Genomic DNA, 24,891 nt, shown 5'->3' on the forward strand with positions numbered 1-24,891 from the left:
CCTAACCACTAGACCAGAGGAATATAGCATTAGTTGAACGTACGAAGACCTGGGGGCAATCCTCAGCAGCTCCAAGAAAGCACCAAACTCAGCAGATTATTTTCTTAACCTCTTACTCCTACCCCCTACTTTTTCGAACATTCTGTTAAAAATCGCGCAACATTTCAGCGCCCTGCTACTCATGCCAGGAATATAGTATATGCATATGATTAGTATGTGTGGATAGAAAACACTCAGACGTTTATAAAACTGGTTAAATCACGGCTGTGACTATAACAGAACGTGCGTTTCATCGAAAAGCGCAGGAAAATCTGATCACTGAAAATGGGAAAATATATCCATGCGCCACTTGAACGTATTGTTGAATGGGAACCACATTAAATGGGGCCGAGGTTGCAATACCTACAGCTTCCACACGATGTCAACAGTCTTGTCATTTGCCTAGGATTTGTTTCTAGGTCAAACGGACACGAGGCAGCGCATTTCTTCCGGTCTCCGACCGGATATTTTGGTTGAGATTTACCCGGACATTATTTCAAGACGTACAGATATAGAATATACATCGCCTCGTGATCAATTTGATCGATTATTAACGTTTACTAATACCTAAAGTTGCATTACAAAAGTCTTTCAAAGTGTTTTATGAAAGTTTATCGTCGACTTTTTTAATTAAAAAAAATTACGTTGCGTTATAAAACGCTATTTTTTTCCTTGATCACACAGTCTTCATAGATCGATATCTAGGCTATATATGGACCGATTTAATCGGAAAAAAAGACCCAATAGTGATGTTTATGGGACATCTAGGAGTGCCAACAAAGAAGATTGTCAAAGGTAATGAATGTTTTATATTTTATTTGTGCGTTTTGTGTAGCGCCGACTATGCTAATTATTTTGTTTACGTCCCCTGCGGGTCTTTTGGGGTGTTACATGCTATCAGATAATAGCTTCTCATGCTTTCGCCGAAAAGCATTTTAAAAATCTGACTTGTTGGCTGGATTCACAACGAGTGTAGCTTTAATTCAGTACCCTGCATGTGTGTTTTAATGAACGTTTGAGTTTTAACGAGTGCTATTAGCATTTAGCGTAGCGGATTTGCATTTCCAGATGTCTAGATGGGACGCCTGCGTGTCGGGTGGAGGTAAGAGTGCTAATAGCACTCGTTAAAACTCGTTAAAACTCAAATAGATAGAAGCAGTTGTAAAAAAAAAAGCATTTCGGAGGGCACAGAGACATGCCCATGAAATTATCCTTTTTTATCTTTGTTAAATCTTCATTTCTAAAATTGAATCGGAAAGCTTCAATCCATGCAACTCTGTGTTATGTGCTGATCTCTCTTCCTCCATAGGAATTTGCATTCATCCACCCCAGATGGGATTCGAACCCACAATCCCTGGGTTAGAAGGCCAGTGCCTTACAGATTGCCAGGGGCACACTCCAAAACTCAGAAATAAAAGAAACTAAGCATTTGTTTAGTGAGTCCGCAAGGGATGTTATCTTGAATTGGACAATTTTCCTGTCCTGCTAGGCATTCCTGCTCGGCATTCCTGCTCGGCATTCCTGCTCGGCATTCCTGCTAGGTATTCCTGCTAGGCATTCAAAATGTAACGAGTACTTTTGGGTGTCAAGATTTGTTTTTTTAAGTAGATCATTTTGAAGTAAAAGTAAAAGTTGTCCAAAATCTAAATAGTAAAGTAAAGTACAGATACCCCCCCCCCCCCCCAAAAAAAAATACTTAAGTACTTTACGCCACTGAAAAGGAGATTCTCCAGGCTTAATCTGTGTCAGGGAAACCATCCTTATATGAAAATGATTAACCCATATTCTTCTCTAAACCATTTAGCTTATTGATTTAGCTTATTGATTTAGCTTATTGATTTAGCTTATTGAGCATCATGTTATTTAGATCTGTATGGAAATCAAGTAAAGTGTCAAACTAAATGTTTTTGTATTTACCAGTACCATTACAAATCTTTATCAAACATGTTTTAGTTTAAAGTACAGTACATAGAACATAGAAAACAATACATTTGAAATTGATTACACTTTTAAGACAATGGAAAATACAGAAATTCCCATCAAGCATTTATGTAAAACAAACTTAGAAAATTCTAGACTTCTAAAATATAAATGGCTAAATTTGCGCTTTAATTAGTGTGATACAAACTGCCTTTTTCAAACTTCATCTCGGAGATCATCTTCTTCGGAGACACAAGGATATTGACAGGCTCGATCATATTTTCAATCACGTGTTTTCCATAGCAAAGGTGCCTGTGTGTCATCTCTCCCCCAGTTTTCTTCTTTCCTTTACAGTGTACTGTATATATATATATATATATATATATAGTACAGTATATATCGTGATTAGTCTGTCATTGAATCCAGTATAGAAAAAAAACACAGTACAACAACAAAACGCCGCCCTCTGGGCTCAGCTGTTCTGAAACATGTGCCCAGTCCAGTAACAACCCATAGCGCCTTCACTCTAACCCCTAGCCCCTTCACTCATGTATATCTGAAAGTATTGGAAAGGGCATCATGTGCTTGTGGTCCTATATTCAAAACGATTGTGTTCCAAATGCTTTTGAAGTCTGGAACAATCTACAAACAATAAGATTTTAGCTAAACGTTGCTAACAATAAAGTTAGCTAGCTTGCTTAACATTTAAAATATGGTCTAACTAGTTGGGTTATTCACATTGATACATTTGCAAATGTTTAAAACATTTTTTATTTGTTGTCACCTTTTGGTTGAAAAGGTGAAAAGGTCAGAGGTGAAAGGTCAGACGTGAACTCGGCACCTCGGGGAAAAAAACATTTTTAGCTCAAGTGAAACTTCCCAGTCGGAACTCCAAACGTCTGAAAACTCCAACAGCACGTGAACCATTAGTACCATGGTAGTAGGTCCAACTTGCCCTCTGATAGACTGGGTGAAATGTTAGCTATATTGCTTATACTTGACAGGTCTACATCAAGTTAGAGCTAGGTGCTAGTGTTCTGGACGGGGCCAAGGCATCTCCACTGTCCTTCTTTTGCTATTATTGATGTTGGAGCAGCAGTGAACATCACAGGTGGTGGAAGAGTGTTCTTTATGTCAGTTCCAGAGACAGACGTTGCTTGTGGAATAGCAGCTGGATCTGCTGCCGGCGGGGGAGAGGTACAGCTTGCCGTTGGGGCAGATGCACAGCTCGTACACAGTCTGTTTCTGAGAAGCTGCGTCTGAGGACGGGGAGTAGACACCAAGTGGAAGAAAGCTCCCCAGTCGGATCGCGTTTGCATCTAAAAAGATCTGATTGGAAAATAGAATCAGGATTTGATATTTTGTCTAGCCTAAAGCAATGATACATTTTCTGAAAGGTATATTCATACCAATTCTACTAAATAATGATATGTAAATGGGGGTGATTTGAGTGCATTGGGAATAGGGGAGACCCGGTACAACTGTAACAGGCTAAATTATTCAAATTAGAAATCACTTAGACAGCTGTTATTCAATGTGCCAATGTTAGTGTCTCTACATGTCTAAAATGTGTATATTTGTTTTTATTTTTGTATTACTGACCTCTGGAACATTATAGACGTACAGTATATCAGTATATGACTGGAACGAACTGCAAAAATCGCTGAAGTTGGAGACTTTTATCTCCCTCACCAACTTCAAACATCAGCTATCCGAGCAGCTAACCGATCGCTGCAGCTGTACATAGTCTATTGGTAAATAGCCCACCCATTTTCACCTACCTCATTCCCATACTGTTTTTATACTGTTTTTTATTTATTTACTTTTCTGCTCTTTTGCACACCAATATCTCTACCTGTACATGACCATCTGATCATTTTTCACTCCAGTGTTAATCTGCAAAATTGTATTATTCGCCTACCTCCTCATGCCTTTTGCACACATTGTATATAGACTGCCCATTTTTTCTACTGTGTTATTGACTTGTTAATTGTTTACTCCATGTGTAACTCTGTGTTGTCTGTTCACACTGCTATGCTTTATCTTGGCCAGGTCGCAGTTGCAAATGAGAACTTGTTCTCAACTAGCCTACCTGGTTAAATAAAGGTGAAATAAAATAAAATAAAATATCATTTTTATCAGTAAGATGAAAATAATAATTGTTGTATTTTCTCACAAGACTAATTAGTAAAGTGTCCTATGCTTGGGGTTAGTTGTAACGCAGTGTATATATACATAGAACTATATACAGTATACAGTATAGACACATTTTATTTATATGTATTTTTTCCACCTCCATCTGCATTCAATATGTTGTTTTATTTGATTTTCTAAAGCGTTTCATGTCTGGATTTCACTGTTTTGGACTGTTTTTCTCCTGTCTCACACATTCTGCTATGTATTGCTATGTATCAGAGTAGCTCACAGATCACTGCACCTGTACATAGCCCATCTGTAAATAGCCCATCTAACTACCTCATCCCCATACTGTATTTATTTATTAATCTTGCTCATTTGCACCCCAGTATCTCTACTTGCACATTCATCTTCTGCACATCAATCACTCCAGTGTTTAATTGGTATATTGTTATTAGTTTGCCACCATGGTGTCACGCTCTGGCCATAGAGAGGTTTTTATTCTCTATTTTGGTTAGGTCAGGATGTGACTAGGGTGGGCATACTAGTTTCCTTATTTCTATGTTAGTGTGGTTCCCAATCAGAGGCAGCTGTCTATCGTTGTCTCTGATTGGGGATCATATATAAGTTGTCATTTTCCCTTTTAGTTTTGTGGGATGTTGTTTTCTGTTTTGTGTCAGAGGGGTTGGTGGGTGGCGGGACACAATGCAGATAGCCCGGTTAGCCAATGTGCGGGAGCACTGGTTGGTCTGGACAATTGAGGTAGTATGTACATAAATGTATAGTTAAAGTGACTATGCATATAAGATTATCAAAGAGTAGCAGCAGCGTAAAAGAGGGGTTGGGAGGAGGGACACAATGCAAATAGTGCGGGTAACCATTTGGTTACCTGTTCAGGAGTCTTATGGCTTGGGGTTAAAGACTGTTGAGAAGCCTTTTTGTCCTAGACTTGGCACTCCGGTACTGCTTGCCATGCGGTAGTAGAGAGAACAGTCTATGACTGGGGTGGCTGGGGTCTTTGACATTTTTAGGGCCTTCCTCTGACACCGCCTGGTGTAGAGGTCCTGGATGGCAGGCAGCTTTGCCCCAGTGATGTACTGGGCCGTACGCACTACCCTCTGATTTCAGGAAATGGCAAAGAAAACGTGTAATCTTCTTGACACATTAAGGTTTATACTTACCTTACAGATCACAAAGTCAGCTAATTCCTACTCCATGCAAATCCATTTGATTCATACACTGGCCTGTCTGGCTGTTATGTTTTTAATTTAACCTGCCCTTCCCTTATCTACACTGAAATAATATAATTTCAGTCGGCCTCTACTATGATTCATTTTTGTTATATCTCCCATAGCTCATCAGTACACCCTAGTGGTTGAATATATATGTATCTACTGTATGTCCTAATGTGGAACAAATATATATACCATCAAAGGATCTATTAGAACTGGCAATGAACACTTTGTGAAACAGCTGTGAAAACCAAGCAGGCACTATTTTTAAACTTTGGTATTTTTTTGGTACAGTTGTGTCATTAATTTATTTTCACAGACTGTTTGTACACTCACATGGTAATCATAGACTAAAATACAGAATTATGGTGTGTGGAATATAGAGGAAGGTGCCGTGGAAGAACTAGAATTGTATACATGGGGTGTCCAGGGGTTGGCCAAGGCTACTTCAGGGAGTCCATAGACCATGACAGAAAATGAGTGTGTAACCCTAACCTGGCATCTAAGGAAAGAATACTGTGATTGGCTGATTAGAGGTAGAAGTGATAATTAACTTAACCCAGAGTTCTTCAATGTGGCAGATAGTGAAGTAACCCTTATGGACCACACTAGAATTCTTTAACATACTATGAATAGTCAGTGTCTCTACCTTGGAACGGCATCTCTCTAAATATAGATTGCTCTCTCTCTCTCTCTCTCTCTCTCTCTCTCTCATATATATATATATATATATATATATATATATAATCTGGGTCAATAAGTGTTGAACATCCAAAATATTTTCAGAAAATAAAGCTCAAGCACTAAGAGGGTAAGATAACATTTGTTTTAAAAAAACACTGCAATTTGACATACCAGGTATCAAGCAGAAATGGACTTGAAAAATAAAAAAATATTTTGGAGCCCATCAATATTACAAATTTACAGTATCATATTTATGCTCATATATATTATGTTAACTAATAGCAAAGAAACATTTTTGAATTGGCCTAATCAAGACCAAATTAAATCTGTGTGACGTGATATCCTTTGGATTATCATTTGAGAATGTCAGAGTACTAGCTAGTACACAGCACAGGTTTTAATCATGAGCAGAGGGACCGCCTAAGTGCCAAATTATCCCTGGTAGATTTAAAATGGCACAATTCTGCGGTTCTGGTGAGAACTGGCAAAATGTTTCACAAACTCATCCATGTTGAGGGAGCGTGCCCTCCTTCACTCAACACTGAATTCAGAGGTGACTTAACCTGTCCTCAACCATTGTTGTTCTAAGGTGGGTTTTATTCCGTTTTAGAGCTGAGAAGCTTCTCAAGCAAGAAGCACTGCCTGACTGGGGTAACAACAGAAATCTTACAAAGTCGAAATAGCTCATGGAAGACCTCTTTATAAAGGTTCTAGAAACACAACAAAGCCAAGGAGAGTAGACAGTCTGTCCCTTCCACTTTTCTCCTATCAAGAAGTCACTCGGTTGGATGAACCTCATGTTTGAGGTCCTCTAAATCTGACTCAAAGGTCTGAGCGAATGAAAACAGAGGCTCCTCATTGAAGAATGTTGTCCGCTCTCACCATCACTTTGGTCACTATTTTTCTGTACTACAGTGCTCATCATCGATGAGTCGTGAAATCTAAGCTTGTTTTAGGCTGTCGTTTACACACTGTTTGTACACTTATTTTGCAGTGTTCTGTAATCTCTTCAACCCCTTTCCATAGTTCTCCATAGTAACCCTACCTTCTGTAGTCCTGTAATGTGTGTGTAAGGGCACCTACTAGAGCCACAGCCCTCACTAGGCACATTGTAGGCTTCCGGGTTGGAGCAAGCAGTCGCATCCGCACTTCGGTCTGCACTTCGGTCTGCAGGTAGTATAACTTTTCATTACATTTCATTACATTTCATTATAGTACAACGGTTTGATTTGCCTAATCTTAGCAATTTCTTCTTAGCTAGCTACATAGCCGTCTTTGTATCAAAGATAATTGCGTAATTATCGTATTTCGTCGTCCTAACGTATCTGCCCAGCAGCTAGCCAGCTAGCTAACGCCCACCGTCTACATAGCTAGCTACATAGCCGTCTCTGTATCAAAAGATAATTGTGTAGATAATTGTGTAGTCTAGAGCGATTTTCTAGGTTACCTAGCCAGCTATTGTCGTTCTTTTAACGCAACGTAACGTAATCAACACTGCTAGCTAGCTAGCCAGCTAGCCCCTGAATCAACAACGCAGCCAGCTATTTGTCGTCCTTAACGTAGGAGACACTGCTAGCTAGCCAACAGCTAGCCAACGTCTACCGATTAGAACTCAACAACCCGGTCGCATTCCGCCTCGCTCCACAGGTAGTATCACATTTTCATTTAATTTCATTACAGTACAACGGTTTGATTTGTTTGATCGTAGCTAGCTACATAGCTAGCTACATAGCCGTCTCTGTATCAAAGATAATTGTGTAGTCTAGAGCGATTTTCTAGGTTACCTAGCCAGCTATTGTCGTTCTTTTAACGCAACGTAACGTAATCAACACTGCTAGCTAGCCAGCTAGCCCCGAATCAACAACGCAGCCACTGCCAGCTAGCCTACAAAGTCAACAACGCAGCCACTGTCAGCTAGCCTACTTCAGCAGTACTGTATCATTTTTAATCATTTTAGTCAATAAGATTCTTGCTACGTAAGCTCAACTTTCTGAACATTCGAGACGTGTAGTCCACTTGTCATTCCAATCTCCTTTGCATTAGCGTAGCCTCTTCTGTAGCCTGTCAACTATGTGTCTGTCTATCCCTGTTCTCTCCTCTCTGCACAGACCATACAAACGCTCCACACCGCGTGGCCGCGGCCACCCTAATCTGGTGGTCCCAGCGCGCACGACCCACGTGGAGTTCCAGGTCTCCGGTAGCCTCTGGAACTGCCGATCTGCGGCCAACAAGGCAGAGTTCATCTCAGCCTATGCCTCCCTCCAGTCCCTCGACTTCTTGGCACTGACGGAAACATGGATCACCACAGATAACACTGCTACTCCTACTGCTCTCTCTTCGTCCGCCCACGTGTTCTCGCACACCCCGAGAGCTTCTGGTCAGCGGGGTGGTGGCACCGGGATCCTCATCTCTCCCAAGTGGTCATTCTCTTTTCTCCCCTTACCCATCTGTCTATCACCTCCTTTGAATTCCATGCTGTCACAGTTACCAGCCCTTTCAAGCTTAACATCCTTATCATTTATCGCCCTCCAGGTTCCCTCGAGAGTTCATCAATGAGCTTGATGCCTTGATAAGCTCCTTTCCTGAGGACGGCTCACCTCTCACAGTTCTGGGCGACTTTAACCTCCCCACGTCTACCTTTGACTCATTCCTCTCTGCCTCCTTCTTTCCACTCCTCTCCTCTTTTGACCTCTCCCTCTCACCTTCCCCCTACTCACAAGGCAGGCAATACGCTCGACCTCATCTTTACTAGATGCTGTTCTTCCACTAACCTCATTGCAACTCCCCTCCAAGTCTCCGACCACTACCTTGTATCCTTTTCCCTCTCGCTCTCATCCAACACTTCCCACACTGCCCCTACTCGGATGGTATCGCGCCGTCCCAACCTTCGCTCTCTCTCCCCCGCTACTCTCTCCTCTTCCATCCTATCATCTCTTCCCTCTGCTCAATCCTTCTCCAACCTATCTCCTGATTCTGCCTCCTCAACCCTCCTCTCCTCCCTTTCTGCATCCTTTGACTCTCTATGTCCCCTATCCTCCAGGCCGGCTCGGTCCTCCCCTCCCGCTCCGTGGCTCGACGACTCATTGCGAGCTCACAGAACAGGGCTCCGGGCAGCCGAGCGGAAATGGAGGAAAACTCGCCTCCCTGCGGACCTGGCATCCTTTCACTCCCTCCTCTCTACATTTTCCTCTTCTGTCGCTGCTGCTAAAGCCACTTTCTACCACTCTAAATTCCAAGCATCTGCCTCTAACCCTAGGAAGCTCTTTGCCACCTTCTCCTCCCTCCTGAATCCCCCTCCCCCCTCCTCCCTCTCTGCAGATGACTTCGTCAACCATTTTGAAAAGAAGGTCGACGACATCCGATCCTCGTTTGCTAAGTCAAACGACACCGCTGGTTCTGCTCACACTGCCCTACCCTGTGCTCTGACCTCTTTCTCCCCTCTCTCTCCAGATGAAATCTCGCGTCTTGTGACGGCCGGCCGCCCAACAACCTGCCCGCTTGACCCTATCCCCTCCTCTCTTCTCCAGGCCATTTCCGGAGACCTTCTCCCTTACCTCACCTCGCTCATCAACTCATCCCTGACCGCTGGCTACGTCCCTTCCGTCTTCAAGAGAGCGAGAGTTGCACCCCTTCTGAAAAAACCTACACTCGATCCCTCCGATGTCAACAACTACAGACCAGTATCCCTTCTTTCTTTTCTCTCCAAAACCCTTGAACGTGCCGTCCTTGGCCAGCTCTCCCGCTATCTCTCTCAGAATGACCTTCTTGATCCAAATCAGTCAGGTTTCAAGACTAGTCATTCAACTGAGACTGCTCTTCTCTGTATCACGGAGGCGCTCCGCACTGCTAAAGCTAACTCTCTCTCCTCTGCTCTCATCCTTCTAGACCTATCGGCTGCCTTCGATACTGTGAACCATCAGATCCTCCTCTCCACCCTCTCCGAGTTGGGCATCTCCGGCGCGGCCCACGCTTGGATTGCGTCCTACCTGACAGGTCGCTCCTACCAGGTGGCGTGGCGAGAATCCGTCTCCACACCACGTGCTCTCACCACTGGTGTCCCCCAGGGCTCTGTTCTAGGCCCTCTCCTATTCTCGCTATACACCAAGTCACTTGGCTCTGTCATAACCTCACATGGTCTCTCCTATCATTGCTATGCAGACGACACACAATTAATCTTCTCCTTTCCCCTTCTGATGACCAGGTGGCGAATCGCATCTCTGCATGTCTGGCAGACATATCAGTTTGGATGACGGATCACCACCTCAAGCTGAACCTCGGCAAGACGGAGCTGCTCTTCCTCCCGGGAAGGACTGCCCGTTCCATGATCTCGCCATCACGGTTGACAACTCCATTGTGTCCTCCTCCCAGAGCGCTAAGAACCTTGGCGTGATCCTGGACAACACCCTGTCGTTCTCAACTAACATCAAGGCGGTGGCCCGTTCCTGTAGGTTCATGCTCTACAACATCCGCAGAGTACGACCCTGCCTCACACAGGAAGCGGCGCAGGTCCTAATCCAGGCACTTGTCATCTCCCGTCTGGATTACTGCAACTCGCTGTTGGCTGGGCTCCCTGCCTGTGCCATTAAACCCCTACAACTCATCCAGAACGCCGCAGCCCGTCTGGTGTTCAACCTTCCCAAGTTCTCTCACGTCACCCCGCTCCTCCGCTCTCTCCACTGGCTTCCAGTTGAAGCTCGCATCCGCTACAAGACCATGGTGCTTGCCTACGGAGCTGTGAGGGGAACGGCACCTCAGTACCTCCAGGCTCTGATCAGGCCCTACACCCAAACAAGGGCACTGCGTTCATCCACCTCTGGCCTGCTCGCCTCCCTCCCACTGAGGAAGTACAGTTCCCGCTCAGCCCAGTCAAAACTGTTCGCTGCTCTGGCCCCCCAATGGTGGAACAAACTCCCTCACGACGCCAGGACAGCGGAGTCAATCACCACCTTCCGGAGACACCTGAAACCCCACCTCTTTAAGGAATACCTAGGATAGGATAAAGTAATCCCCCCCTTAAAATATTTAGATGCACTACTGTTCCACTGGATGTCATAAGGTGAACGCACCAATTTGTAAGTCGCTCTGGATAAGAGCGTCTGCTAAATGACTTAAATGTAAATGTAAATGTAAGAGAGCTTGATTGGAGCATGTCAGAAAGACATTTGGCATCACCAAGCACTTTACAAAAGGTAACCAAAAGCCTTATGAAATGTAAATCTATCTGAGAAAGAAGGCCCCTTGCCTCCACTGATCTATCACCACTATTTTCAAGTGTGATATCCTGTAACACTCTCAGAACTGCTGGAAGCCTGTCCCTCAGATTACGGCATGCCATGTATCTGCAGGCCAACCTTACATCCGTAAGTCTCCGTAGTTCCCTGGGCTGCTGCTGTGGATACAGCTCTTTCTGAACTGCAAGCCACTTGAGATGAACGTACGAGCCAGATACAAAGTTAGAAAGCTTCTGCAGGAGAGCAAAAAAAGTGAACTGCCTCAGGCACTGATTTTACAGCATCGACAAGAATCAAATTCAAACAAATGTGTATTACACTGCACATAAAATGCAGAACTTGCACTGTTTTTAATCCGTACAGACACACCAGAATGCTTTCCGCTCATGGCGGATGCACCGTCACAGCCTTGCCCCACCAGATTATTTCTGTGGTCCAGACCATGTTTTTTCAAGGCAATCCATTATCATTTCTGGATCTAAGCTTTCAGCTGACTGAAAGTGGAAAAAGCTTTTGCTCCATTGTAATAGTACTTCACAAATAAAAACATTTTGTTATTTTTTTCTTTTAAATCTTTGGTTTCATCTGCAATTACACTAAAACTTTTTTTTTTTTTTTTTACTTCTCGTATTATTTCACTTTTTACCAGCTCAGCTAAGCCCTCAAGAACTTTCGTTATGGAGTTGGTGGCTTGTGTACTTAGCATTGCCACATGCATTCATCCTCAAATCAAATCAAATTTTATTTGTCACATACACATGGTTAGCAGATGTTAATGCGAGTGTAGCGAAATGCTTGTGCTTCTAGTTCCGACAATGCAGTGATAACCAACAAGTAATCTAACTAACAATTCCAAAACTACTGTCTTATACACAGTGTAAGGGGATAAGGAATATGTACATAAGGAGTTGGCGCTGATCTTATATTCAGTAGTTCTTCTCGACTGTATGTAATGAAACCTAAGATGACCTGGGGTACTAATGTAAGAAATAACACGTAAAAAAACAAAAAACTGCATAGTTTCCTAGGAACGCGAAGCGAGGCGGCCATCTCAGTCGGCGCCGGAAGTAGGGTCATGCTTTGGTATTTCTTCTAAGGTTGTCAAAAAATTACCCTTGTTGTGAGAGTCATCAGACTCTAGATGACCTCTCTGCGCTGTATTTTAAGTGGCAGTTAATAGGAGCACATCTGTAATTATTTTAATGTAAGTACAGTTTTCCTCTACTATCTTTTTCCGGTCCTTATTTATGACATCTAACGTTGATGAGTTGCTGTCAATAGCCCTTTTATGCTGATTCCAAGCATACATAGCATTGATATGATGCTCTGCCTTTGAATGGAGATGAAACCCAGAACCTTTAAACAGTGCCTTTTTCCAGTTACAAAAACCTGACTGTGATGTGAAGGCAGATTCAGGTGTATTGGGCAGAGAAACATGACTGTGATGTGAAGGCAGATTCAGGTGTATTGGGCAGAGAAACATGACAGAGATATGAAGGCAGATTCAGGTGTATTGGGCAGAAAAACATGACTGTGATGTGAAGGCAGATTCAGGTGTATTAGGCAGAGAAACATGACTGTGATGTGAAGGCAGATTCAGGTGTATTGGGCAGAGAAACATGACTGAGATGTGAAGGCAGATTCAGGTGTATTGGGCAGAGAAACATGACTGTGATGTGAAGGCAGATTCATGTGTATTGGGCAGAGAATCATGACTGTGATGTGAAGGCAGATTCGGGTGTATTGGGCAGAGAAACATGACTGTGATGTGAAGGCAGATTCAGGTGTATTGGGCAGAGAAACATGACTGTGATGTGAAGGCAGATTCAGGTGTTTTGGGCAGAGAAACATGACTGTGATGTGAAGGCAGATTCAGGTGTATTGAGCAGAGACACATGACTGTGATGTGAAGGCAGATTCAGGTGTATTGGGCAGAGAAACATGACTGTGATGTGAAGGCAGATTCAGGTGTATTGGGCAGAGAAACATGACTGTGATGTGAAGGCAGATTCAGGTGTATTGGGCAGAGAAACCTGACTGTGATGTGAAGGCAGATTCAGGTGTATTTAGCAGAGAAACATGACTGTGATGTGAAGGCAGATTCAGGTGTATTGAACAGAAACATGAACATGACAGATTCAGGTGTATTGGGCAGAGAAACATGGCAGATTCAGGTGTATTGGGCAGAGAAACATGACTGTGATGTGAATGCAGATTCAGGTGTATTGGGCAGAGAAACATGACTGTGATGTGAATGCAGATTCAGATGTATTGGGCAGAGAAACATGACTGTGATGTGAAGGCAGATTCTATTGGGCAGAAAAACATGACTGTGATGTGAAGGCAGATTCAGGTGTATTGGGCAGAGAAACATGACTGTGATGTGAAGGCAGATTCAGGTGTATTGGGCAGAGAAACATGACTGTGATGTGAAGGCAGATTCAGGTGTATTGGGCAGAGAAACATGACTGTGATGTGAAGGCAGATTCAGGTGTATCGGGCAGAAAAACATGACTGTGATGTGAAGGCAGATTCAGGTGTATTGAACAGAGAAACCTGACTGTGATGTGAATGCAGATTCAGGTGTATTGAACAGAGAAACATGACTGTGGTGTGAAGGCAGATTCAGGTGTATTGGGCAGAGAAACATGACTGAGATGTCAAGGCAGATTCAGGTGTATTGGACAGAGAAACATGACTGTGATGTGAATGCAGATTCAGGTGTATTGAACAGAGAAACATAACTGTGATGTGAAGGAAGATTCAGGTGTATTGGGCAGAGAAACATGACTGTGATGTGAAGGCAGATTCAGGTGTATTGAGCAGAGAAACATGACTGAGATTTGAAGGCAGATTCAGGTGTATTGAACAGAGAAACATGACTGTGATGTGAAGGCAGATTCAGGTGTATTGGTCTTCTCTACAGTACCTTAAAAAAAATACAGACCTTATCAAGAACAAAATCCTCATCTGTGCCTCAAAGTTGTAAATAACTACCATAACCAACCACTCAGGACAGGTGCAGAAGGCAGATTCCGGTGTATTGGGCAGAGAAACATGACTGTGATGTGAAGGCAGATTCAGGTGTATTGGGCAGAGAAACATGACTGTGATGTGAATGCAGATTCAGATGTATTGAGCAGAAAAACATGACTGTGATGTGAAGGCAGATTCAGGTGTATTGGGCAGAGAAACATGACTGTGATGTGAATGCAGATTCAGGTGTATTGGGCAGAGAAACATAACTGTGATGTGAAGGCAGATTCAGGTGTATTGGGCAGAGAAACATGACTGTGATGTGAAGGCAGATTCAGGTGTATTGGGCAGAGAAACATGACTGTGATGTGAATGCAGATTCAGGTGTATTGGGCAGAGAAACATGACTGTGATGTGAAGGCAGATTCAGGTGTATTGAACAGAGAAACATGACTGTGATGTGAAGGCAGATTCAGGTGTATTGGGCAGAGAAACATGACTGTGATGTGAATGCAGATTCAGGTGTATTGGGCAGAGAAACATAACTGTGATGTGAAGGCAGATTCAGGTGTATTGAACAGAGAAACATGACTGAGATGTGAAGGCAGATTCAGGTGTATTGGGCAGAGAAACATGACTGAGATGTGAAGGCAGATTCAGGTGTATTGGGCAGAGAAACATGACTGAGATGTGAAGGCAGATTCAGGTGTATTGGGCAGAGAAACATGACTGTGATGTGAAGGCAGATTCAGGTGTATTGGGCAGAGAAACATGACTGTGATGTGAATGCAGATTCAGGTGTATTGGGCAGAGAAACATGACTGTGATGTGAAGGCAGATTCAGGTGTATTGAACAGAGAAACATGACTGTGATGTGAAGGCAGATTCAGGTGTATTGGGCAGAGAAACATGACTGTGATGTGAAGGCAGATTCAGATGTATTGGGCAGAGAAACATGACTGTGATGTGAAGGCAGATTCAGGTGTATTGGGCAGAGAAACATGACTGTGATGTGAATGCAGATTCAGATGTATTGGGCAGAGAAACATGACTGTGATGTGAAGGCAGATTCAGATGTATTGGGCAGAGAAACATGACTGTGATGTGAAGGCAGATTCAGGTGTATTGGGAAGAGAAACATGACTGTGATGTGAAGGCAGATTCAGGTGTATTGAACAGAGAAACATGACTGTGATGTGAAGGCAGATTCAGGTGTATTGGGCAGAGAAACATGACTGTGATGTGAATGCAGATTCAGGTGTATTGGGCAGAGAAACATAACTGTGATGTGAAGGCAGATTCAGGTGTATTGAACAGAGAAACATGACTGAGATGTGAAGGCAGATTCAGGTGTATTGGGCAGAGAAACATGACTGTGATGTGAATGCAGATTCAGATGTATTGGGCAGAGAAACATGACTGTGATGTGAAGGCAGATTCAGATGTATTGGGCAGAGAAACATGACTGTGATGTGAAGGCAGATTCAGGTGTATTGGGCAGAGAAACATGACGGTGATGTGAAGGCAGATTCAGGTGTATTGAACAGAGAAACATGACTGTGATGTGAAGGCAGATTCAGGTGTATTGGGCAGAGAAACATGACTGTGATGTGAATGCAGATTCAGGTGTATTGGGCAGAGAAACATAACTGTGATGTGAAGGCAGATTCAGGTGTATTGGGCAGAGAAACATGACTGTGATGTGAAGGCAGATTCAGATGTATTGGGCAGAGAAACATGACTGTGATGTGAAGGCAGATTCAGGTGTATTGGGCAGAGAAACATGACTGTGATGTGAATGCAGATTCAGATGTATTGGGCAGAGAAACATGACTGTGATGTGAAGGCAGATTCAGATGTATTGGGCAGAGAAACATGACTGTGATGTGAAGGCAGATTCAGGTGTATTGGGAAGAGAAACATGACTGTGATGTGAAGGCAGATTCAGGTGTATTGAACAGAGAAACATGACTGTGATGTGAAGGCAGATTCAGGTGTATTGGGCAGAGAAACATGACTGTGATGTGAATGCAGATTCAGGTGTATTGGGCAGAGAAACATAACTGTGATGTGAAGGCAGATTCAGGTGTATTGAACAGAGAAACATGACTGAGATGTGAAGGCAGATTCAGGTGTATTGGGCAGAGAAACATGACTGTGATGTGAATGCAGATTCAGATGTATTGGGCAGAGAAACATGACTGTGATGTGAAGGCAGATTCAGATGTATTGGGCAGAGAAACATGACTGTGATGTGAAGGCAGATTCAGGTGTATTGGGCAGAGAAACATGACTGTGATGTGAAGGCAGATTCAGGTGTATTGAACAGAGAAACATGACTGTGATGTGAAGGCAGATTCAGGTGTATTGGGCAGAGAAACATGACTGTGATGTGAATGCAGATTCAGGTGTATTGGGCAGAGAAACATAACTGTGATGTGAAGGCAGATTCAGATGTATTGGGCAGAGAAACATGACTGTGATGTGAAGGCAGATTCAGGTGTATTGGGCAGAGAAACATGACTGTGATGTGAATGCAGATTCAGATGTATTGGGCAGAGAAACATGACTGTGATGTGAAGGCAGATTCAGATGTATTGGGCAGAGAAACATGACTGTGATGTGAAGGCAGATTCAGGTGTATTGGGAAGAGAAACATGACTGAGATGTGAAGGCAGATTCAGGTGTATTGGTCTTCAGATTCTATTAGGAACAGTACCTTAAAAAACATACAGACCTTAACAAGAACAAAATCCTCATCTGTGCCTCAAAGTGAAATAACTACCATAACCAACCACCCAGGACAGGTGCAGAAGGCAGATTCAGGTGTATTGGGCAGAGAAACATGACTGTGATGTGAAGGCAGATTCAGGTGTATTAGGCAGAGAAACATGACTGTGATGTGAAGGCAGATGCAGGTGTATTGGGCAGAGAAACATGACTGTGATGTGAAGGCAGATTCAGGTGTATTGGGCAGAGAAACATGACTGTGATGTGAAGGCAGATTCAGGTGTATTGGGCAGAAAAACATGACTGTGATGTGAAGGCAGATTCAGGTGTATTGGGCAGAGAAACATGACTGTGATGTGAATGCAGATTCAGGTGTATTGAGCAGAAAAACATGACTGTGATGTGAAGGCAGATTCAGGTGTATTGGGCAGAGAAACATGACTGTGATGTGAAGGCAGATTCAGGTGTATTGGGCAGAGAAACATGACTGTGATGTGAAGGCAGATTCAGGTGTATTGGGCAGAGAAACATGACTGTGATGTGAATGCAGATTCAGATGTATTGAGCAGAAAAACATGACTGTGATGTGAAGGCAGATTCAGGTGTATTGGGCAGAGAAACATGACTGTGATGTGAATGCAGATTCAGGTGTATTGGGCAGAGAAACATAACTGTGATGTGAAGGCAGATTCAGGTGTATTGAACAGAGAAACATTACTGTGATGTGAAGGCAGATTCAGGTGTATTGAACAGAGAAACATGACTGAGATGTGAAGGCAGATTCAGGTGTATTGGGCAGAGAAACATGACTGTGATGTGAATGCAGATTCAGGTGTATTGGGCAGAGAAACATGACTGTGATCTGAAGGCAGATTCAGGTGTATTGAACAGAGAAACATAACTGTGATGTGAAGGCAGATTCAGGTGTATTGGGCAGAGAAACATGACTGTGATGTGAAGGCAGATTCAGGTGTATTGAACAGAGAAACATGACTGTGATGTGAAGACAGATTCAGGTGTATTGGGAAGAGAAACATGACTGAGATGTGAAGGCAGATTCAGGTGTATTGGGCAGAGAAACATGACTGTGATGTGAAGGCAGATTCAGGTGTATTGGGCAGAGAAACATGACTGTGATGTGAAGGCAGATTCAGGTGTATTGGGCAGAGAAACATGGCTGTGATGTGAAGGCAGATTCAGGTGTATTGGGCAGAGAAACATGACTGTGATGTGAAGGCAGATTCAGGTGTATTGGTCTTCTCTACAGTACCTTAAAAAAATACAGACCTTAACAAGAACAAAATCCTCATCTGTGCCTCAAAGTTGTAAATAACTACCATAACCAACCACCCAGGACAGGTGCAGAAGGCAGATTCAGGTGTATTGGGCAGAGAAACATGACTGTGATGTGAAGGCAGATTCAGGTGTATTGGGCAGAGAAACATGACTGTGATGTGAAGGCAGATTCAGGTGTATTGGGCAGAGAAACATGACTGTGATGTGAAGGCAGATTCAGGTGTATTGGGCAGAGAAACATGACTGTGATGTGAATGCAGATTCAGGTGTATTGGGAAACAGAGAAACATAACTGTGATGTGAAGGCAGATTCAGGTGTATTGAACAGAGAAACATTACTGTGATGTGAAGGCAGATTCAGGTGTATTGAACAGAGAAACATGACTGAGATGTGAAGGCAGATTCAGGTGTATTGGGCAGAGAAACATGACTGAGATGTGAAGGCAGATTCAGGTGTATTGGGCAGAGAAACATGACTGTGATGTGAAGGCAGATTCAGGTGTATTGGGCAGAGAAACATGACTGTGATGTGAATGCAGATTCAGGTGTATTGGGCAGAGAAACATGACTGTGATCTGAAGGCAGATTCAGGTGTATTGGGCAGAGAAACATGACTGTGATGTGAAGGCAGATTCAGGTGTATTGGGCAGAGAAACATGACTGTGATGTGAATGCAGATTCAGGTGTATTGGGCAGAAAAACATGACTGTGATGTGAAGGCAGATTCAGGTGTATTGGGCAGAGAAACATGACTGTGATGTGAAGGCAGATTCAGGTGTATTGGGCAGAGAAACATGACTGTGATGTGAAGGCAGATTCAGGTGTATTGGGCAGAGAAACATGACTGTGATGTGAAGGCAGATTCAGGTGTATTGGGCAGAAAAACATGACTGTGATGTGAAGGCAGATTCAGGTGTATTGGGCAGAGAAACATGACTGTGATGTGAAGGCAGATTCAGGTGTATTGGGCAGAGAAACATGACTGTGATGTGAAGGCAGATTCAGGTGTATTGGGCAGAGAAACATGACTGTGATGTGAAGGCAGATTCAGGTGTATTGGGCAGAAAAACATGACTGTGATGTGAAGGCAGATTCAGGTGTATTGGGCAGAGAAACATGACTGTGATGTGAATGCAGATTCAGGTGTATTGAACAGAGAAACATGACTGTGATGTGAAGGCAGATTCAGGTGTATTGGTCTTCTCTACAGTACCTTAAAAAAAATACAGACCTTAACAAGAACAAAATCCTCATCTGTGCCTCAAAGTTGTATATAACTACCATAACCAACCACCCAGGACAGGTGCAGAAGGCAGATTCAGGTGTATTGGGCAGAGAAACATGACTGTGATGTGAAGGCAGATTCAGGTGTATTGGGCAGAGAAACATGACTGTGATGTGAATGCAGATTCAGATGTATTGGGCAGAGAAACATGACTGTGATGTGAAGGCAGATTCAGATGTATTGGGCAGAGAAACATGACTGTGATGTGAAGGCAGATGTGAGGTGTATTGGGAAGAGAAACATGACTGTGATGTGATTCAGGTGTATTGGGCAGAGAAACATGACTGTGATGTGAATGCAGATTCAGGTGTATTGGGCAGAGAAACATAACTGTGATGTGAAGGCAGATTCAGGTGTATTGAACAGAGAAACATGACTGAGATGTGAAGGCAGATTCAGGTGTATTGGGCAGAGAAACATGACTGTGATGTGAATGCAGATTCAGATGTATTGGGCAGAGAAACATGACTGTGATGTGAAGGCAGATTCAGATGTATTGGGCAGAGAAACATGACTGTGATGTGAAGGCAGATTCAGGTGTATTGGGAAGAGAAACATGACTGTGATGTGAAGGCAGATTCAGGTGTATTGAACAGAGAAACATGACTGTGATGTGAAGGCAGATTCAGGTGTATTGGGCAGAGAAACATGACTGTGATGTGAATGCAGATTCAGGTGTAAAGAGAAACATAACTGTGATGTGAAGGCAGATTCAGGTGTATTGGGCAGAGAAACATGACTGTGATGTGAAGGCAGATTCAGATGTATTGGGCAGAGAAACATGACTGTGATGTGAAGGCAGATTCAGGTGTATTGGGCAGAAAACATGACTGTGATGTGAATGCAGATTCAGATGTATTGGGCAGAGAAACATGACTGTGATGTGAAGGCAGATTCAGATGTATTGGGCAGAGAAACATGACTGTGATGTGAAGGCAGATTCAGGTGTATTGGGAAGAGAAACATGACTGTGATGTGAAGGCAGATTCAGGTGTATTGAACAGAGAAACATGACTGTGATGTGAAGGCAGATTCAGGTGTATTGGGCAGAGAAACATGACTGTGATGTGAATGCAGATTCAGGTGTATTGGGCAGAGAAACATAACTGTGATGTGAAGGCAGATTCAGGTGTATTGAACAGAGAAACATGACTGAGATGTGAAGGCAGATTCAGGTGTATTGGGCAGAGAAACATGACTGTGATGTGAATGCAGATTCAGATGTATTGGGCAGAGAAACATGACTGTGATGTGAAGGCAGATTCAGATGTATTGGGCAGAGAAACATGACTGTGATGTGAAGGCAGATTCAGGTGTATTGGGCAGAGAAACATGACTGTGATGTGAAGGCAGATTCAGGTGTATTGAACAGAGAAACATGACTGTGATGTGAAGGCAGATTCAGGTGTATTGGGCAGAGAAACATGACTGTGATGTGAATGCAGATTCAGGTGTATTGGGCAGAGAAACATAACTGTGATGTGAAGGCAGATTCAGGTGTATTGAACAGAGAAACATGACTGAGATGTGAAGGCAGATTCAGGTGTATTGGGAAGAGAAACATGACTGAGATGTGAAGGCAGATTCAGATGTATTGGGCAGAGAAACATGACTGAGATGTGAAGGCAGATTCAGGTGTATTGGGAAGAGAAACATGACTGAGATGTGAAGGCAGATTCAGGTGTATTGGTCTTCTCTACAGTACCTTAAAAAAAATACAGACCTTAACAAGAACAAAATCCTCATCTGTGCCTCAAAGTTGTAAATAACTACCATAACCAACCACCCAGGACAGGTGCAGAAGGCAGATTCAGGTGTATTGGGCAGAGAAACATGACTGTGATGTGAAGGCAGATTCAGGTGTATTAGGCAGAGAAACATGACTGTGATGTGAAGGCAGATGCAGGTGTATTGGGCAGAGAAACATGACTGTGATGTGAAGGCAGATTCAGGTGTATTGGGCAGAGAAACATGACTGTGATGTGAAGGCAGATTCAGGTGTATTGGGCAGAAAAACATGACTGTGATGTGAAGGCAGATTCAGGTGTATTGGGCAGAGAAACATGACTGTGATGTGAATGCAGATTCAGATGTATTGAGCAGAAAAACATGACTGTGATGTGAAGGCAGATTCAGGTGTATTGGGCAGAGAAACATGACTGTGATGTGAAGGCAGATTCAGGTGTATTGGGCAGAGAAACATGACTGTGATGTGAAGGCAGATTCAGGTGTATTGGGCAGAGAAACATGACTGTGATGTGAATGCAGATTCAGATGTATTGAGCAGAAAAACATGACTGTGATGTGAAGGCAGATTCAGGTGTATTGGGCAGAGAAACATGACTGTGATGTGAATGCAGATTCAGGTGTATTGGGCAGAGAAACATAACTGTGATGTGAAGGCAGATTCAGGTGTATTGAACAGAGAAACATTACTGTGATGTGAAGGCAGATTCAGGTGTATTGAACAGAGAAACATGACTGAGATGTGAAGGCAGATTCAGGTGTATTGGGCAGAGAAACATGACTGTGATGTGAAGGCAGATTCAGGTGTATTGGGCAGAGAAACATGACTGTGATGTGAATGCAGATTCAGGTGTATTGGGCAGAGAAACATGACTGTGATCTGAAGGCAGATTCAGGTGTATTGAACAGAGAAACATAACTGTGATGTGAAGGCAGATTCAGGTGTATTGGGCAGAGAAACATGACTGTGATGTGAAGGCAGATTCAGGTGTATTGAACAGAGAAACATGACTGTGATGTGAAGACAGATTCAGGTGTATTGGGAAGAGAAACATGACTGAGATGTGAAGGCAGATTCGGGTGTATTGGGCAGAGAAACATGACTGTGATGTGAAGGCAGATTCAGGTGTATTGGGCAGAGAAACATGACTGTGATGTGAAGGCAGATTCAGGTGTATTGGGCAGAGAAACATGGCTGTGATGTGAAGGCAGATTCGGGTGTATTGGGCAGAGAAACATGACTGTGATGTGAAGGCAGATTCAGGTGTATTGGTCTTCTCTACAGTACCTTAAAAAAATACAGACCTTAACAAGAACAAAATCCTCATCTGTGCCTCAAAGTTGTAAATAACTACCATAACCAACCACCCAGGACAGGTGCAGAAGGCAGATTCAGGTGTATTGGGCAGAGAAACATGACTGTGATGTGAAGGCAGATTCAGGTGTATTATGCAGAGAAACATGACTGTGATGTGAAGGCAGATGCAGGTGTATTGGGCAGAGAAACATGACTGTGATGTGAAGGCAGATTCAGGTGTATTGGGCAGAGAAACATGACTGTGATGTGAATGCAGATTCAGGTGTATTGGGCAGAGAAACATAACTGTGATGTGAAGGCAGATTCAGGTGTATTGAACAGAGAAACATTACTGTGATGTGAAGGCAGATTCAGGTGTATTGAACAGAGAAACATGACTGAGATGTGAAGGCAGATTCAGGTGTATTGGGCAGAGAAACATGACTGAGATGTGAAGGCAGATTCAGGTGTATTGGGCAGAGAAACATGACTGTGATGTGAAGGCAGATTCAGGTGTATTGGGCAGAGAAACATGACTGTGATGTGAATGCAGATTCAGGTGTATTGGGCAGAGAAACATGACTGTGATCTGAAGGCAGATTCAGGTGTATTGGGCAGAGAAACATGACTGTGATGTGAAGGCAGATTCAGGTGTATTGGGCAGAGAAACATGACTGTGATGTGAATGCAGATTCAGGTGTATTGGGCAGAAAAACATGACTGTGATGTGAAGGCAGATTCAGGTGTATTGGGCAGAGAAACATGACTGTGATGTGAAGGCAGATTCAGGTGTATTGGGCAGAGAAACATGACTGTGATGTGAAGGCAGATTCAGGTGTATTGGGCAGAGAAACATGACTGTGATGTGAAGGCAGATTCAGGTGTATTGGGCAGAAAAACATGACTGTGATGTGAAGGCAGATTCAGGTGTATTGGGCAGAGAAACATGACTGTGACGTGAAGGCAGATTCAGGTGTATTGGGCAGAGAAACATGACTGTGATGTGAAGGCAGATTCAGGTGTATTGGGCAGAGAAACATGACTGTGATGTGAAGGCAGATTCAGGTGTATTGGGCAGAAAAACATGACTGTGATGTGAAGGCAGATTCAGGTGTATTGGGCAGAGAAACATGACTGTGATGTGAATGCAGATTCAGGTGTATTGAACAGAGAAACATGACTGTGATGTGAAGGCAGATTCAGGTGTATTGGTCTTCTCTACAGTACCTTAAAAAAAATACAGACCTTAACAAGAACAAAATCCTCATCTGTGCCTCAAAGTTGTATATAACTACCATAACCAACCACCCAGGACAGGTGCAGAAGGCAGATTCAGGTGTATTGGGCAGAGAAACATGACTGTGATGTGAAGGCAGATTCAGGTGTATTGGGCAGAGAAACATGACTGTGATGTGAATGCAGATTCAGATGTATTGAGCAGAAAAACATGACTGTGATGTGAAGGCAGATTCAGGTGTATTGGGCAGAGAAACATGACTGTGATGTGAATGCAGATTCAGGTGTATTGGGCAGAGAAACATAACTGTGATGTGAAGGCAGATTCAGGTGTATTGGGCAGAGAAACATGACTGTGATGTGAAGGCAGATTCAGGTGTATTGGGCAGAGAAACATGACTGTGATGTGAAGGCAGATTCAGGTGTATTGGGCAGAGAAACATGACTGTGATCTGAAGGCAGATTCAGGTGTATTGGGCAGAGAAACATGACTGTGATGTGAAGGCAGATTCAGGTGTATTGGGCAGAGAAACATGACTGTGATGTGAAGGCAGATTCAGGTGTATTGGGCAGAGAAACATGACTAAGATGTGAAGGCAGAATCAGGTGTATTGGGCAGAGAAACATGACTGTGATGTGAAGGCAGATTCAGGTGTATTGGGCAGAGAATCATGACTGTGATGTGAAGGCAGATTCAGGGTGTATTGGGCCGAGAAACATGACTGTGATGTGAAGGCAGATTCAGGTGTATTGGGCAGAGAAACATGACTGTGATGTGAAGGCAGATTCAGGTGTATTAGGCAGAGAAACATGACTGTGATGTGAAGGCAGATTCAGGTGTATTGGGCAGAGAAACATGACTGTGATGTGAAGGCAGATTCAGGTGTATTGGGCAGAGAAACATGACTGTGATGTGAATGCAGATTCAGATGTATTGAGCAGAAAAACATGACTGTGATGTGAAGGAAGATTCAGGTGTATTGGGCAGAGAAACATGATTGTGATGTGAATGCAGATTCAGGTGTATTGGGCAGAGAAACATAACTGTGATGTGAATGCAGATTCAGGTGTATTGGGCAGAGA

At 43.3% G+C, this 24,891-nt stretch overlaps 1 protein-coding gene across 1 annotated transcript in view; it reads right to left on the reverse strand.

Moving 5' to 3' along the window:
* Window positions 1-2,880: 2,880 nt before the first annotated feature.
* The window catches only part of LOC115133789 (zeta-sarcoglycan-like), a 57,025-nt gene continuing 35,014 nt past the window's right edge, over window positions 2,881-24,891 (reverse strand). The window contains exon 7 of the mRNA XM_065016538.1: window positions 2,881-3,288. Coding sequence (XP_064872610.1) covers window positions 3,094-3,288 — 195 coding nt within the window. The 3' untranslated portion in view covers window positions 2,881-3,093. The remainder of the gene's footprint in view (window positions 3,289-24,891) is intronic.

Source organism: Oncorhynchus nerka, unplaced genomic scaffold (assembly GCF_034236695.1).
Source record: "Oncorhynchus nerka isolate Pitt River unplaced genomic scaffold, Oner_Uvic_2.0 unplaced_scaffold_34___fragment_2___debris, whole genome shotgun sequence".
Lineage (NCBI taxonomy): Eukaryota > Metazoa > Chordata > Actinopteri > Salmoniformes > Salmonidae > Oncorhynchus > Oncorhynchus nerka.